At 39.4% G+C, this 19,144-nt stretch overlaps 1 protein-coding gene across 1 annotated transcript in view; it reads right to left on the minus strand.

Annotated features, from left to right (window-relative positions):
- atp8b1 (ATPase phospholipid transporting 8B1) overlaps positions 1-19,144 on the minus strand; it is a 36,826-nt gene that overhangs the window by 16,325 nt on the left and 1,357 nt on the right. Inside the window, exon 2 of the mRNA XM_026174493.2 lies at positions 1,363-1,547. Coding sequence (XP_026030278.2) covers positions 1,363-1,528 — 166 coding nt within the window. The 5' untranslated portion in view covers positions 1,529-1,547. The remainder of the gene's footprint in view (positions 1-1,362; positions 1,548-19,144) is intronic.

Consider the following 19,144-nt stretch of genomic DNA (forward strand, 5'->3'; position numbering starts at 1 on the left):
ATGCAAACTGTCATAACCATTGATCAACAACCACTGATCAATGGCCACTAGTACCATTCACAGAGAGTTCGGGGATGGCTGCAATCACAGCATTATAAGATGGTGACAGATGTACCCTTAGGCCCCCTCCTCGATTCAGAGATGGTCTTTCCCTTTTCACGTAAATGGCCTCCTTGACTCTGCGCTCAAACCAGCGTTCCTCCCTGTCCAGGATGTGCACATCCTCATCATTGAAAGAGTGTCCACTGGCCTGTAGGTGTGAATAGACTGCAGAGTCCTGGCCTGACGAGGTGGCTTTTCTGTGTTGTGTCATCCGCTTCACCAGAGGTTGTTTGGTTTCCCCGATGTATAAATCCTGGCAATCCTCCTGGCACTTCACAGCGTACACTACGTTACTCTGTTTGTGTTGGGGACCCGATCCTTGGGGTGGACCAATTTTTGGCGCAGTGTGTTTTGGGGTTTAAAAGCTACAGAGACCCGGTGTTTAGAAAAAATGCGTCTCAACTGCTCCAATGCTCCTGACACATATGGGATCATTACAGGTTTTCACTTAGGCAGCGGTTGTCCTTCTCTCCTGGATTGGTTGGAGCTTTCTTTAGGCACCTTCCCAGCTTTGACAAAAGTCCAGCTGGGATAACCACATTTAGGGCCTTCTTGATGTGATGTTCTTCTGCTTCCCTGGCCGCTGTCTCTCTGTCAGTGGGGATGGTGTTCGCTCTGTGTTGTAGCGTCCTGATGACACTCAGTTTATGCTCCAGTGGATGATGAGAGTCAACCCCTTAAATACTGATCTGTGTGTGTAGGCTTACAGTAAACATCAGCTTATCAATGGTCATAACAATTTGCATATTAATAATCAAGGAACTGACCTTACAGCCCACTATTCATTCAGTGGTGCTAGTTTCCGTCATTGTGCAAATGTACTGTTTATAAGGTTGGGGAAAACTGCAGTCAGCTGAGGCTGAAGAAGTCACTTGGATGAATAACGAAAGGTTTCTCCCACTAAAAACGCTACGTCCAGATGAACAGAATCAACCTTCTCAGAAGAAACTAGAAAGTCCCCAAAAGTGGGTCACAGTATGATGTGATGCTAGGACATTTAACCACACATCAACCAGTATTATTTGCCTTATAGTGACATTAGTTATGCACATGTTAATAACACTTAAAAATCCACTGAGAATTTAAGGAGGCTCAAACATATTTGTCATTCACCTCAAATTAATCTCATGTCCATTAAAATCTGATCAATACTTTGGGAGAAATAGAAATTGTTATGAAACAGGAAAACTGCTGTAAAATGACACATTCATCCCCTGAAGGAAAAAAAAAAAAGATCATTGCACGTCTTGAATAACTCACCAGTGGGTCTTGTCTCCACTTGGGGTTGCGGTGCTCTTTCTGGTGCCTCTTCTTCCCCTTCAGAGCTTTCCTCTTCCAATTCGTCATCCGTCTCATCGTCACTGTATGGCATGACCTCATCATCAGGCCCCAGGGAGCTCCGGGTGTCGACACGTCGTCGACTCATCTTGGCGGGTCAGTTATCTCTGAGAAAGGAAAAAATATGAAGAGATCAGTAGGTTCAATAATAATTTTACAGATTGTTTCACAGTGGAGTCTTCAGACCGTTTCTGAGAAGTTCTGCAACTTTTTAAAAACAATCAATCCAACAGCTACGTTGTGCAACGACTGCAATGATGCACCAGGTGCCTTTTTTTCCAGACCTGCTTACAAAAAAAAAAAAAAAAAAATTAATGAATACATAAATGAATAGATGGAGTCAGCAGATCAGTTTAATCCAGACAAAACTAATATATGAATGATCTGTAGTGTGATTTCCTGAATAAAGGTTTATACTAAGGATGCATCAGACACTAGATATGACTTAGATCATAATACCAATGCTAAAAGCTAACCTGCTCAGGATGTGGGGCCTCTTACATATGTTAGTATCAAGATTGTCTTAAAGAAAATGTAAACTCACAATCTCCAGAAACTTAAACTGACAGTTTTCCTTAGGGCTCGTTCCACATAAGCCCTCAGATTCAGCATATTTTATTTGTACAATAATTATACAATTTGTTCTGGCCTCAGTTTTCAGACCCACACGTTGCATCCATCATTTATATACAGCTCATGAAGTCGTGATTTGCATTTTTCTTTTTAATTCCAAGTCTGTTTCATAAATGAGGAAGATGATGCAAACACTATAATGCATCATACAAAGTAGTACAGTTGAAATCAATGGGGCCTTCAGATTTCCATAATGTACACAGTAAACTGTAAATAAATGCATTGACTATAATGAAAACAATCTAAATAAATATAAAACATTAATATTTCAATAAATAAAAGGAAAAAAAATTGGTCAGGTTGACAAGGATTAATGGTTCCACAGGCCTCAGTTTCTCAGACGAAGAAGTGAAAGTAAGAACACTGCAGGGGGAAAAAGAAGGGGGAAAAAGCTGTGACAGCAGTCACAAGTCTAACAGGTTTACAGATGCCACACACTGACTTAAGAATATGAAAAGAGCAGGAATGCAGCTGAAGCAGGAAATGCAGATCTGCCTCCAGCTGACTGATCAACTCTAAAAGTTTTCACGGCCGGAAAACTGACCACCCACGTGTAGTATCATTATAGCCATTAATACTCAGTAATCAGTCACAAGAAGGGAGCTGTACTTCTGTTTTTCTCCCTACTTTGACTGACAAATGCCATGAGCAAAACGATGCAGTGTGATGACGTGGGATCCGTGTCGAAGTGATCGTGTCCATGTGAGGAATGCAATCACTCCCTCCTTGTCATCACCACCTCTCATTAAGGATGAGCTTTTTATAGCCTATTTGCGACGACTGGAATAGCAGGACAAACCTCCAACAGCAGTTTTCAGAGTTTAAAGCAAAGTCTTGTGTTTGAAAAGTTTATCTGAAGGGGAGGTGTGGTTCTGTGACATTTAATAAAACAAACCTTGTTGGTCTTACCGCTGCACTGAATGGCATGACACAGATAATAACCTATGTGCTTCTGTGCGGTTCAGTTACTCAGTGGAACACAGATTATTTATCGACTGCTAATAATAGTTCCTCACAAAAGAAACGTTTCTGTCTTCTTGTTTCCGTCGTGTTCCCTAAAAACTACCGTGTCCACCTGTTTTTGGAAATTACAGAGGTCTTAAAGCACATCTTCAGAAATGAACCAAGCCGAGTGCAATTTACAGGATGGAAATATACAGGATTTGGTTTTCTCTGTTGATATTGTATTTTAACTGTTGTACAGTGCTTTGAGACTTATGTCTGAAAAGAGTTGTATAAATAAACTTTACTTTCTAACAAAACATTTTTCCAGTTTACTTAAACCTGGCATAGTTTTCATTTTTTCCCTAATGTGACTATTTCTTTTGCCAACTTTGCACTCTCCACGACAAAGAAGAGAATCGGGGAAACATCCAGTCTCACAAAACAGCACGAGGCACAAGATCCACTTCAAAATATAGTTTGCCCTGATGAGGTAGCAACCTGAAATCCTCGCCAATAGTTAAAATGTGCAATTTTAGACCAGAAACATATTTACAGCCTGGTACAAAATGTTGTTGATCTCTGTAGCGACTTAGTGACAACTGTACACTGGTGACAAAACAAAAAAAACAAAAAAACAAAAACAAAAACCCACTCATCCATTTATTATTAAAGTTTAAAGTTATGTATTTTAAGGGGAATAGCTGCCACCTGTCTTCATGCTACACCAGTCTCTGACCTCAACTGTGTTTTGTGTCTTTTGGAACATTTGTAATAGAGTTATATGATAATAATAACTTTATTTGTGTAATTAATCCCATTTACCTTTGGGTGACTGAAATTCTAATATTGGATGGTATGTTAATTAGCACTTATTAGCAAGTAACTAATCAACCAAGAAATTAACCAAGCTTTATAGCTTATTTTCTTTGTCAGCTAATACTAGAAAGCACAAATTCAGGGTTTAAATATCCAAAAGATGAAAATTTATTTTCATAATATCAATGTGTGTCCATCTTTTGTAGACAGATTAAAGGTGGATGTAGCTACAATGATGTCATCCACTGGTTTCTGAAGCCTCGAGATGAGCGTTTCCATTGTTACAATCTTGTGTGGGGGGAAAAACTGGATGTGACAAAGAAAGGCGGGTCTCAATGTGGAACTGTACGCTCATGGGCTCACAACTTGTAATTGATAAGTTGTTACCCAATAAGCTTGTGCTTTCATGCCACAAATAAATTTTTAAACATTGTGTCTAACACCTTGTTTCAGTATATATGCGGCAATAGAGGCAATATGCATGACGCCATAGTTCATTTTAAATAAACTAGAGGGTTATAACTATAACATACATGACTTTTTAAAAAAAATAAAATAAAATTGTTTGGTCTTACCTCAGCTTTGATAGATAATGTAATGAATTGGCCATTTTATGGGAAATCTCCCTCTGACATCTGACTGACTAACAGTTCCTGATTAAAAGGCGCCAAGCTCAGATTGGCACGCTCAATCAGCTTAATGTTTAATGTTGTTAAAGAGTCTTTTAGCACAGCTGATAAGGTTGATTAATTTGGTTTCCAAACATAAGCACTGAACAATGTCAGGAGACACAGAAATGTACCAAACAGAGCTTAGCAGGCCACTCGAGGCAATTATAGTGCAGTCAGCATCCTGTTCTTCGTCTTCATATTAATGAACACTTTTTCCACTTTGAATTTAAACATCGGTCTATCTGTATGCAAGCGCTCTTCCCAAAAAGAGGTTTACGTCAAATTAAAACTGCACAATGAATAAATCAGTGGCAGCTAAATTTCAAGCAACTCATTCAGATTCAAAGCTTTGGTCACACTTGGAGCTTTTGCTAATATTGTTTTTTTACAAAACAGGTGTACTTAATGACACGTCAACACGTCTGCCATGTAACAGGCCCATCTGACAGCTGACATTGCCGGCTTGGACCAGCTTTTCTTGTGTTCCTATTATGAATGTGAGCCACACAAAGAAATTCCTTTCCACTTGTTGGGCAAGAAAATCGAGTTTTAAAGCCTTCTTAAGTCATAAAGGAAAAATATTTTAGTCATTGAGTCTTCAGTCTACACAACCATGGTTTCAAAGGTTTCTAAACCAGACGACATGTTATGTCTCAGTGCATTTATCACCTTTATCTCCACAATCAGTGTTCATGTAACAGCGTTTTTGCAGGAAATGTTCCATAGCTTGTAACTGATTGCCCAATTCTATGTTCTGCCAGCTTACATTTACTATTTATTACCAGCTCGGTGTCAACATTTAATTAAATATTAATCATGCTTTCCTTGCCAGAGCCTCTGTAAAGGCTATTTATTTATTAATTGGTAAGCACAGAAGTCTTCTCACAGACCAGGAACACAGCTCGGCACGCTTTGTGCATACATGTTTAAGCCCCGCCCTCCTCACAGCCTGTAGTGTGTTCCCATGCGTCGTGTTCGTCAACAGTATTTCACAACTTTAATTAACAGTTGCAGCAAAATTTCCACCAATGACTTGTTGGCACACATGAATTTCATGTCTGACCCACAAAAAACAGGGATGAACATATTTAACACACAACGAACACACAATATACTGTACATGCAAGATGGTTAATAGCTATGTATTCACTGCCGCTGAATAAAGCCGTTTTGCTTAAAAGGTTTTATGTCCCATCAAAGATAAAGCAGAGCCATGGAAAGAAAAAAAAATGGGGCAGTAAGAGTATGTCTTCAGACTCTTGCTGTGATTATACTGATAATAATACACTCAACAAAAACAGCAGGAAACTGCTCAAACAGACTGAACAAACAAGGTAATATTCAGATCGCTCCTAAAAGTTTTCATTCAGCTAGAGATTTATATAAGAAGTTCATTTCTATTCAAGCTCTCCATTTACAGTGGGTGTTTTGGCTGAATGGGCCTTGTTTGAACATACAAGTCCAAACACGAAAACATGGGAACACAGAGATTTGATGACGGGAGGGGCGGGAGAGGAAGAGGGGGATCGAGTGTGTAGAGTAAAAACTTGCTGCTCTGACCTCACTTGGCATTTCCACCATCTCTCAGCAAAAACGCCACCTTTAAAAAAGTCAAATTATTCTAAACAACAGTCCGTCTAACCAGAAAAACTTTCATCACCCAGTCAAACAACACCACGCCAAAGGAACACACAATGCCAAATAATGCTCTGCGTCACTCCTGCATTCACGGATATATCCTTTAAGACACCTGTCATCACTGCAGGTATGCATGCCATCAAAACAACTTCTTCCAAGCGAGTTGGCTTCATAAATGCACAAGTCTAAAAGTTCTGTTAAGTTACAGTTTTGCAGCTGCTTTAATAAAAAGGCAATTACTGGGAAATTTGTCAGGATATCCAGACCAAGACTTCCTGATGTGTCCATGCGAAGTACAAAGACAGCTGATGGTTACAAGAATGCACTCCAGTAAATGCAGCCGTCTCCAACAACTCCGTGTATGTTTGTAAGAAATAAACAGGGTCTTTATTTCAGTGTGACCAGCTGTAAAGACACGCTAAAGAGCAACACACCATGTCCACCTAAGCAATCCACTTAACATAAAAACAGCTCTGGACCAACGGAGTGGAGCTTTAGCCTTGCTTAAAGTCAGATGCATCAGTGTCAACATGCCCACAATATTAACTCACTCTTCATGTTTAAAGTGAAAAATCCACAGTGTTGTTTCAGAAAAAGCAAAAAAATACAACCAAAGAAGGCTCAATGATCCGTGGACTAATATTCAGTCAATTAACAAGGGGAGAACATGATATAGAACTCATTCAAACAAATGCAAAATAGATGTGTCTAAGAAAATATATATCTGGTACGGGAACTATACTTTTGCTGAAAAGAAGTGTCTGCAGCGCATAGTGAGGACAGCAGAAAGGATCACTGGAGGCCTCTCCCACCCGTCTCCCAACTCTACAACAAACACATCATCCGACGTGCGAACAGTGTAGTGAAGGACACTTTCCACCCCTCAGATGCACCTTTCTCCCTCCTTCCATCTGGCAGACGGTTTTGCAACATCAAAACCATAATGACCAGACACTGCAAGAGCTTCCCCCCCACCCCCCCAAGCAGTCAGAGCCCTCAACTCACTACCACCAAACAACTGATATACACAAACACCTTACAATACTCACCAAAAGACTCAAAAACAATAAAAACTTGCACAAATTCACTACAAACTGGACCTGAGAACAACATGCTTATTTGCACACTCAGTGTGAAGTAGTCAGACTCGAACGTCAAAGAAGGTGGTAGGGAAGCAGACTATGCAGACATTTTAGGTTTCCAAGGTGAGCAATTTATTTACAGTGAACTTAATTTAATGTAACTTAACAAAACTTCCCCCAAATCAATTCAATTAACAAAACTCAACATAACATGGATCTGGTGACACAGCTCACCTCCCCCTCTCTCCTGCATCTGGTAGAGACTGGCTTTAAATAGGGCCATCAATTTCCCTCCAATTGCCCAGCCAGTACCACTCACTCAACTGAGGGATCTAAAACTCTACACAGATTATCTAAAAACACAAAACCTCTACACACTTCTAATATGCACATTTACACAACAAAATGGCAGTATTAACGAAAGGAAAAACATTCAACAAATCACTTTAAACCTTAACACAAACAAAATGAAGTATCTCTATGGACAAAGAAACCCCTCCACTTGGTTTGACCTGCTGGTGTCATATGTGACATCATCAGGACTTTAAAATGAGGAAATGCCAGGCGGGCGTTTCCCACACCTGACCCTTATGACGACTGAAAAGACAAACAAAGTAAGTATGAACAAATGACTTAATCTGTAACATAATAAAGTATGAAGAAACATAACTTAGTATTTGTCTTAATTTGCAGAATGTTTGATTTGCCGGCAACAAAACGCTTACACAAACAAACCCGGGATAGTGAATGAAGCAATGTTACTTGACAAATAGCAAATCATAGCAAATACATAGAAACAGAATAACGTGTACAATGTGCAAAAAAAAAAAAAAAAAAAAAAAAGGTAAACACATGTGGGACAAATGGAGAGAATTACAACTGCTCCTCCACTTTGTCACACTCAGTCACACGGTTACTGAACACATCTACATAATATTATATTTGCACATTTTGGACCTTACACATGCCTTCGTCCTGTCTTGTCTACAATATCCTGACCATAACTTGAACCTGCTATTCAATACCTACTGCACAATCCACTTTGTATTGTCTCTGTCCCATCTTTGTTTATTGTACAGTTAGTATTGTATAGTTATTATTATAGTATTGTATACTTAGTAATAGTACTTTTTAATCTTTATTATAAAGACAATAACGATAACAAATAATCATTATTATTTATTTGTAATTCCTAGTTTTCTATCTCTTGGAGATAGATCTTTTATATTCTTATAAATACACCATGTAGGGCTTGGGGTGAAACAGCATTTCAGTACAGTGGAACCCCGACTTACGAATACCCCATTTAACGAAAAATTCAAGTTACAAAGGCACTTAACGGCAATCTTTCTGCCCGTGTTACGGCAAAATGCCCGTGTAACAAAATCTGCTGGCTCTGATTGGCTGAGTCCAGAAGGCCCACAATGCCTTCCGAATCATGTGACAACCCCCTTGGCTTTCGTACTTGTGCTTCGCTGTTCCATTTGAACAACGTATTGTTGTTGCAGTTAGCAATTAGCCTATAGCCTATTGTTCACTCAAAAGGAGCGATGGGTGCTTCTACTTATGAAAATTTTTCACTTACGAAAGACCCTCGGGAACGAATTACTTTCGTAAGTCAGGGTTCCACTGTACGTTGTATACTGTGTATATTGTTGTACTGACAAAGTTCTTGAATGTTGAATCTTGAAAGAAGCATTGAATCATATGAAAATTATGTGGTTTTACAAAGCTGCAAATGAGCCGTTTATCAGGAAGTTTCCACTCCTTTTTAGTTTCCCCTCCTTATTAGCCAGTCATGATTTTTGCATCAAAATTACTATAAATATGCCATTACTGCACTGAACTGGATGATGCTGAGAAATTTCCCAAGCATATGAGAAAAATGCTTGTGTTTGGCCACGATGAGTCTGATGTTTAGCATTGCATCATGAGCTCCAGCTTCACACGGCTCTAAATGAGTCATTTGAGACCCTTCCTTTTCAACTTTTAAATGTTTATGGTGGTAATGAGACACACTCTTACCGTAGTTCAGGAAATAGTTTCCCTTATCATTATTTTTTATTTTACCAACATGTCTCATATCTGTTGATTTTAAAGGCTGGCAGGGCTTTTGTCTCACACCACAGACTGCACTTTATAATCCAGTTAACATGACACAGTTGAAATGTAGAAACCTGCCCTGTCAGAAACAGTATCAATGAATACTACTCTTTGGGTTTGAAAAAAATGAAAGAAAAAAAGGTTTGAGTTGAAATATAATGGTAACAACTTTTTTTTTAATGCTTAATTTTCTTGTCTCAACAACCACCATGCTGCAGAGGGGATTGTGCTTTTTGATGACCCTTTCCTTGTGTCATGACTCTGAGATGGCTGTTCAAATCTTATGTTTACAATGAACAGCCAGTAACAGGGGAAGAAAAAAAACAAAACAAAAGGGCACTTTGGGCTGTGCCAAAGACATGAAATAAAGATTATTTTGAACTGTGAATCATACAAAACTATTCTAGAACAGTGCAGTCGTTAAAATAAAGAGCTAGGTCCCCTTTAACTTCTGGAACTAGACCAGTGAAGTTAAATGTCTTTTCCTGCGGCTGATATCTTCAATCTGTTGTCAATATTAAATGTTAATATATTTTCAAGTTCTTTAGGAGGTATAAATAAATATATCAGACACTACTGTGAAATAACGAAGAAGCGGAACCTCATCAACTTGACCTAAAAAGCTGGTTTTATCACCTGGGAAGTCAACTGAGGATGAAAGCAGCCTCATTAACAAACAAATTCATCAGTTTTCTTTCCCGAGAGCTCAGCGGTTCCTGCACAGGTCTCCCTGATAACAGATAACGACCAAAGTGAGGCTTAGAGGCAGCCACGCTCTTCAGGATCGCTCTTCAGAAAACAGGTTTTGCTATCTGGTACAGGATATCCCTATGGCAACCAGGGGGAGCAGGAAGGGGTGGGGGGGGATTCACAGAGTGGGACAGAATAGAGCATACCTAACTGACGACACTGAAACCTGAGGAGGGAGGAGGTACAGCGCTCCGTGAGACTGCTCAGGTGAGCCTTCAGACAAGTCAAACAAGAAGCACAAGACTGCGGATCTGTAGATAATGACCCTTAAATATCAAATTTGCATTTGGCCTAATATTTAGTCTATGTCTTCTCTAAGATCTGCGCAGAAAGCCATCCAAAAAAAGTCAATTAAAAGATACAGAAATAAAAATGTAATCATAAAATAAATGACTTTGGGTGCCAGTTTGCAAGTAAACTCAAAGTTAGTCCCTTATTGATATAATGCCGTACCAGCTGTAAATATAATATTTACAGTTTGCAGCATTGCGGGAAGACCTCACTGGAAATAGTTATGCAGTGTGTGAAGTTTGAAGGCTGAAAGGCAGCTTTTGTTTTTAGTAAACAGTGTCTTCACATCAGGGTACATGAACAGGATCGAAGTGCACTTTTGTATGTGTGAAAAATGTGTTAAAGTCATGTGACTGCATGTTTGTTTAGGTGAAAAACAAGTTTGAAGAGCAAAACAAAAACAAAAAAAACAAACCACACACAGGCATGTATGAAAATATGAGCTCACCAGATGGTTGCCTGAGTTAAACTCTGCTAGCGTAGCACACCACATCCACTGTATTGTGGGTAATGTAGGCCTCAGGTTTCAGAAATGAAAAATACAAACCAGAGACGACTACTTCTCTAAATGTCCATCATTAATCTGAGAATATTGTGAAATATAAACACAACAGCAGGAACTCAAACAGCAGTCATCCACTACCAGCTCCAGTATTTGTGTTTCAGTTATTAGAAAAGAAAATAATCTGATAAGAAATTTCACTTGGCCCATTTCTACTTGGTTCATATCCAGAAGAACACAATTACAATAAGACTGAGGTTTATTCATGTTTTCTCAGTTATTTCCAAAGCCTAAAAGAGAACAGCATCGTTTTGGACTTTACAGCAGGAAAGATGGCTTCCATTATGAAGATTAGTGCTGTTAAAGGTGTCTGACATTTAAAAGTATGAAAAAAATCGTAAATAGCATTAAGTCACTGATCATTCCAGTTTTCAAGAAAAACGCATTTTTCTTACTGCTGTGCTTAAAACTCAAAACCATCTCTACATTTAGAGAAGTTTTTTAAAATCATGAAATATTTAAAATACTGCTGCTGACCTACAGAAAGCTCACACGAAATATACTGTACTGGTCTTAACAAGGTTGCAAATAGAGCTTCAACATGCAACAAGAAGAAATGGGAGTGAGACAAAACATTTCTTTGAGCATGCAATTTATTGAAAACAACGCTTAAACTGAAACAGGTTGTTTTATAGCTGATCAAAAGTTTAGGACCACACCTCCAAAAAACCTGTAACCACCCCCAAAACAGAAATCAAAGTAGCTCCACCATTATTGATGATCACTTCATTGCAGGATGCTTCATGCAAGCACTTCCATGAGGTGAGTGGGAACATTTCTCAAATTGGTGAAGAGCATCTCCTGTCTGGAACTGTTGTCCATTTTTGTAAACTTCCCTTGCCATCCATCCCCAAAGCTTCTCAATTGGATTTAGATCAGGAAAACACACAGGATGATCCAAAAGATTGATGTTATTCTCCTGGATATATTCCCTTGTTCTGTGTACTGTCTCGTTGTCCTGTTGAAAACCCCAGTCGTTACCACACAGATGAGGGCCATCAGTCATGAGGAATGCTCTCTGCAACATCTGGACATAGCCAGCAGCCGTTTGACGCCCCTGCATTGTTCCACTGAAGGAAAAAGCATCCCAGACCATTATAGTACCCACGCACTGTACATGTCAGTTGGGATCTGCTTGTCATGGTAGTGATGTTAGAAACCATCAGGACCATCAGGGTTACATTTTTTCCTCTCTGAGAATAAAACTTTCTTCCATCTTTCATTGTCCCATGTTTGGTGCACTCTTGCAAAGTCTAAATGATCGGTTCTGTGGCGTTCAAGGAGACGAGGCCTTTGTAGACGTTTTTTGTTTTTGAAGCCCTTCAGTCTCCGATGCCGTCTGATGGTTATGGGGCTGCAGTCTGCACCAGTAACTGCCTTAATTTGGGTCGAGGATCATCCAGTGTCTTGATGGACAGCCAGTTGGGTCCTCCGGCTCAGTGCTGGTAAAATTTTGGAGTCTTCCACTTAACTTTTTTTGTTCCATAACCCTCAGGATCATTTAAGAAGTCCCAAATGACTTTCTTATTGCGTCCCACCTCAGCAGGGATTGTGCGCTGCGTGAGACCCTGCTTATGCAGTTCAACAATAACACCACATTCAAAAAGGGAAAGTTTTTTTGCATTTGCCATCAGTACGTCATGACAGTGTGACTACCTGACAGAAAATGACAATGAATCCACATTTTTGCACAGATTTGGCCTTTTAAAGGGATGTGGTCCTAAACTATTGATGAGCTGTAAAACAGACTGTTTCATGTTAAGCGTTGTTTTCAATAAATTGCATGCTCAAAAAATGTTTTGTCTCACTACCATTTCTTCTTGTTGCATGTTGAAGCTCTGCTTGGAACCTTGTTAAGATCCAACCAAGCAAAATATGATTTTTTTTGCCATTTTTCAAGTGTTCTAAAACTTTTGATCAGGACTATACATAAGGAGAATACACTCAAATGCTGAAAAACTGCTCATTAAATGAAAAACATATTTAAGAAGAGAGGCATTTTTTGTTCTAAACAATTAGCAATAACTGTCAAACTAACAGGTTTGACTTTCAAATTTAGATGTTGAGAAGAAACATTTTGTATGTGAATTTGGGCATTTTGAAAAGGTTTGTTCTTAGTTTTTGTTTGTTTATATTTTTAAATAAACATAATTGGTTGTAAGAAAATGAGATTTTACAAGTCTGTGGTACTGCTGAGCCCTAATCCACAAAACCAAATCCCTTGTTCCTTGAATTAAAACCTAAACCTGACTTAACGCTTATGGAAGTCATTTCTGATTTTCCTGCTAACAGAGTCAAAAAGGGGGAAGAAAACAAAACCGATTTGGTTGACCTCATTTAAAAAACTGAAAGATATTTGTGTCTGTGGAACTTTGAGGACAGAATAGATGCGATTGGTCGCATTAACACAGAGTCGGGTTTCTGCAGCACCTGAGGGGAATCCGTGTGAGCTGATGTCTGTAATACCCAAAAAAAAAAAAAAAACCCCAACCTGAACAATGACTGCCTGTTCTCTGCAGAGTCGGTGTTAAATTCCAGTACAAAGCTAAACTATTCACCATATTCCTGCTTCCTTAACATCTTCTTTAATACTCAGTTCTTTTCAGTCAGCAGAGTCCATCTCTGTATTTTAATGTAAAACAACTGAGACTGGGAAAAAAAAAAAAAAAAAAAAAAAAAATCATAAAAAGGTTGTTTTTCAAAAATCAGTTTGATTCATTTGAGGAACATTTGTAAACTGTAATGTGTGGTCGCCTCAGCTCAACGGGAGAATATTATTCCTGCTTTTGTGTCATGACGTTTAGATGACTGTAGATTGTATTGTGATGACACAGACGAGTGTTTAAACAGGCTGTTGAGAATTTTTAGTGAATTGTTACTCACTCATTTTTAAAACAGTTGTTTATCCGTTTGTCTTATTGTATCTCTGTATTCAGAATCAGAATCAGAATCAGAATGGGGTTTATTGCCAAATGTTGAGCAGGTTTACAACATTAGGAAATTGCTGCGGTGCTTCAGTGCAAACATAGTGTCATAAATAGCACTTAAATAGACATGGAAAAAAATAAAAGTAGGGATAAGAATTAAAAGTGCTACGTGGAAAGATATGTGCATGAGCTATACATGAGATATATACATGAGAATAAGAATTAAGAGTGCTACGTTGAAAGATATATACATGAGTGCAGGTGGTGATCAGTGCCAATCATGGAATGATGCAGTGAACACAGCGTAGGGTCATGTGTTAGTGGTGGGAACAGTCATATGGTTATTGTTCATGTGTCCAACAGCAGAGGGGAAGAAACTGTTCTTATGGCGAGAGGTTCTGGTGCGAATGGACCGGAGCCTCCTGCCTGAGGGGAGCAGGTCAAACAGACTGTGTCCAGGGTGAGAAGGGTCAGCTGAAATCCGAGCTGCACGCCGCAATGTCCTGGAGGTGTACAGGTCCTGCAGAGATGGGAGTCTGCAGCCAATCACCTTCTCAGCAGAGCGCACAACACACTGCAGTCTCTGTTTGTCCCTGATAGTGGCTCCAGCGTACCACACGGTGATGGAGGAGGTGAGGATGGACTCGATGATTGCAGTGTAGAACTGCATCATCGTCCGTGTTGGCAGGTTGAATTTCTTCAGCTGCCTCAGGAAGTACATCCTCTGCTGGGCTTTCTTGATGACGGAGGTGATGGTGGGCTCCCACTTCAGGTCCTGGGTGATGGTGGTACCCAGGAAGCGGAATGAGTCCACAGAGGTGATGGGGGTGTCAGTCAGGATGATGGGGGGGAGTGGGGCTGTGTGCTTCCTGAAGTCCACAATAATCTCCACTGTCTTCTGGGCATTCAGCACCAGGTTGTTGTGGCTGCACCAGGACACCAGACGTTCAACCTCCCTCCTGTAGGCAGACTCGTCCCCGTCCGAGATGAGTCCAATAACGGTGGTGTCATCTGCAAACTTGATTAGCTTGACAGACTGGTGGGTGGAGGTGCAGCAGTTGGTGTACAGGGAGAAGAGCAGAGGAGAAAGAACACAGCCCTGAGGGGAGCCGGTGCTGATGGTCCGGGAGTCCGAGACATTCTTTCCCAGCCTCACATGCTGCTTCCTGTCCGTCAGGAAGTCAGTGATCCACCGGCAGATGGGATCAGGCACATTCATCTGGGAAAGCTTGCCTCGGAGATGGTCTGGAAGGATGGTGTTGAAGGCAGAGCTGAAGTCCACAAACAGGATCCTGGCGTAGGTTCCTGGGGAGTCCAGATGCTGCAGGATGAAGTGTAGGGCCATGTTGATGGCGTCGTCTACAGACCTGTTGGCTCAGCAGTATTGGCTATAATGACACTTATTATCTAATTAAGTAAAAAGCATTTAATAAATAAACGTATGTTTACATTATGAAATATATATTTTAACTCATTTACAGATACGTGCTTCCATATGTGTGTATGCTATAGCCAAATTTAACAGGTAAATGATTAAAGAAAGACTAATCTATAAAAGTTTGTTTGGTTTTTAAACAGTTGTTTAAAACAAGCGGCTGATTCAGCCGACGTGACGGGCTGAGGAAGGTGGTTCCAAAGTTTAGGCGCTATGACCTCAAAGCATCATCATCATCACGTTTGGATTTAAATTAAGAACACTTTAAAGACCTTAATCCTTTAATTAGAATAAGATCTGAGGAGTTCTCATATTTAAGCCACACAGGTTTATGCCATCACTGTTTCATATAGGAATTTGGTTGCTCAACAGTTTGTCCTCCATCACACTTTCTTTTTCACAATGCTCTTAATGTTTACATGAGTGGCTGAGTAAATATGCACATTAAATAAATAAAATAGATTAAAAAAAAAATAGAGGTTTAAAAAAGGGTAAAAGGTAGCAAAGATTATGAAAATTCTGTACTTTGAGAAATGTTTCATGTTTTGCCAACATGCTGGCAAAGTCCTCACCATCTGTACTCTTGAAAGTTGTCGTCTCTCTACACTTTTTTTTTTTGTTCCCACTCACATTAATGACCCGAGTATATTTTTTCGCCTCCAAGAAACTGATACGTTTTCTATGTTGCCCCATGTCTACTTCTTTTCAATAAAACAACCAGCGTCTTAGTGTCCCCATTTGAGATGTCGTTTTCGTACAACTTCTCTATTAAAGATAAAAGATGTAAGATGATTTGAAAAACATGTTTCTGTTTGCATTTAGATAGCTTGCAAAAGTCTTTTGGGGAAAGTGAATTCTCTGTCTATATAAAATAGAAGAACTGCGTGGCCCTGGGGCAAACCACTGTACCGCTAGGACTTTAACGTTTCTGTGGATTAAGATGAAGCTCTAAGACCGTGGCAGGAATCACAATAACTGGCTTTCCCCCCCTTTTTAAAATAACAAACACGCATAGACTTCATATCCTATGCAGTCAAATTCTATTTGACTCCTAGTTTGCATCTGTTTGCCTTTCCTCACATGTGAGCAGTGACTGAAACCTCAAGATGGCTCAAGGTTTGATTAAGAAAGATTCTGAACAGAAGTGGTTTTTGTTGGAGTGACCTATAGGGAGGCCTCAAGGCCAACAAAGACACCCACACTCAGTTTACATTCTTAAATCGGGGGCTCTTGGTAAGTAATTTTAAGGATTTTAAAGAGTCTGGGGCAGAGGGCCACAAAGGAAAAATAAAACCATCAAACCAATAATTTATTAAAAAGCTTCCACAAAGCTGCTTTAGCAAAACAGGTGAACTGGCAGAGACGTTGCCACATTCCCCTCTGGGCACAGTGAGTATGTCAGGGCAAGTGGTCACAAAAGTCTGCAAGAGAACTAAACGGAGCCTGTAATGACCTTGTTAAGAGTTTTACACTTTCCAATTCATTTACTCATTTATTTAAATTCAGTTTAGTCTCTGATGATTTCCAGAGTTTTGCTGGTTTGGTTTTAGTTTTTAAGTGTCTGAAAGTGAATGAAAATGAAAAACTGTGTACATTCATTTTTGTGTGTCTTCTAAAAACGGGTGGTATTGATTAGGGGCAAACCTTAAGAAGTTCAGAACAGGTACAAATAATACACTGAACTCACATCCCAAGTCTCAATAAACATCTGTATTAAAGGATGGCCATCTCTGGGCTACAGGCCATACTTTTAAAACCCTGGTGCTCACTTTAAATTACCCCCATATAGCAAAACTATTGCAGCTGGGCCATTGCATCTCTCGGGGGAAATACAGTTTAAGGACCAGGTGTCTTTGGATATGCAAATAACTCAGAGCTTAATGAAGGAATTAAGCGAGATTAATGAAGCGTACTCCTTACTTTATATGCCAATTTAAAAACATTATTTCCCTAATTATCAGTTCAAGGAGTAAATAAGCGATTAGTAATTACCCTAAATATTAATTAAAATACCTAAAGATGGACTCAGTGTTCAAATAGGTGTTGGAGGGGAGAGAAAAAGTTGATAGATTCACTTTCATGGTGACAAGAAGACAGATGTGAGCCTTCCTGTTATCCTATGTGTTCCTATTATTCCTGTTTCATTGTCATAATGTTTGTGAAAGTTCTTTAGCAGATATTTGCGGATAACTCAGTAGCAAACATCGGATTTATTAAGTACGCTGGCACAAAACACTTCCCGGTGTCGTCACGTTGTTAAATCTGACACTTATCTCAAACATTAGCCATGGAAGCATTTCTTAAGCTTAGACATGGATGGTACTGGGGGGGAGAAAGTATGATAACCTAATAAAAGAAGAAGGGCAAAAAATGAAATGATATGAATGAAAATCTGTGATATTATTGAATAAAGCACTAATTTAAGAACAGACTCCTAAACCATGGATAAAAGCAGATAGACAGTCGTGACAGCACGAACAGAAAGCTTCAGATGGAGTAAGTGAAACCTGTCCGATCGTCCATATGGAAAATTTGAAGAAAATTTTAAAACAGCCTTCGTGAAGCCTTGACCTCACATCACTCTTCTGTCCATTTGCCTCTCAAGTCACGATTCAAATTCTCTGTCTGTGCTTTCAAGGTCAGGCATTTCCATAAGTACGAATATTTCCCTAATCAAAGAGACTCCAACTTGCTGCGTCTGCTGAGGAAAAACTTCCTTGCATGTTTATGGAAAAAACATCCAGGCTGGCTGGGATGGGTGTACCCACCAGCCGCCATTGTGTTCACAAATACAACAGTAGCCACAATTGAGGGTGTCCAGGCTTGAATCACAGTGTTTTAACTGCAGACAAGACGTGTTTATATAGTAGCCATATGTAAAGGGCTCCACTTTTTTACTATCAAATGTTAGACCGTGAGAAGTTTGCAGCATGGAGAGGTTACGCAAGTTATAAAGAAGGAAATGGGGTGGCGTCAACACAACTAAAATTTATATGGAGGCCTAGAAGGGACACAGGGATAATAATAATAAATAAGTATTATTATTAATTCATTGTTTGAATAAATAACCTTCAAGTCATTCAAAAGTCACATTCCAAAATTAAACAATATGTCCTCCGCACACTAAAAACGCTGGGTTGTTACATCTAACCACACGTGGGACTGAGCCTGTTGAGCCACTGTCAGTTATATGTATATGTAGCTCAGATGCCAGTTTAGTGAGCGTAGTGCCAGCCCTCGTCACAGCTGATGTGCATCTATCCAAAGCCTTGGGTTTTATAATCACACAATGCATCTGTATAGCTGGGCTTTAGTTTTGTGCTTGTCTAGATTAACCTTGCATGGGCTCGGTCCAGTTAAGTGACGTCATTGATTGTTGACCATGTAGATACAAATACAATAAAAATAAGAACAATAGTGTAAACAGGTAAACAAAGAAAAGAGATACAGAGTTGCCCACAACACCAGGATGAAGTATAAATGTACTCAGTCCACTTGGTAATCCCCCTTTCATTTTATAATCTACATTCTTCAGAGTAAACACGTGCTGAAAACCCAGATTTTGAAATCAGTTTTTAATACAGCCGTAAAATGAGGATGTGATGTTTAAGTTAAGTGCTTAATTTTTCTGTCTTCTGTGACAGCCAAATTCTGGAATTCACCTCAGTCAAGTTTCATTATGGATTTTAATCAGAATTCCCAAACTTGAGCAAAAGCAAAAGATTTCATTGGAAGCACATAAAAAGATATTTTTGTAAAATGCAATACACTGGGGTTTTTTTTTTTTTTGGACACATCTGTTCAATACACATGTCCATTTACCTCAGACACTGAACGAACACAGAAACACG

Source organism: Astatotilapia calliptera, chromosome 7, assembly GCF_964374335.1.
Source record: "Astatotilapia calliptera chromosome 7, fAstCal68.1, whole genome shotgun sequence".
Taxonomy (NCBI): domain Eukaryota; kingdom Metazoa; phylum Chordata; class Actinopteri; order Cichliformes; family Cichlidae; genus Astatotilapia; species Astatotilapia calliptera.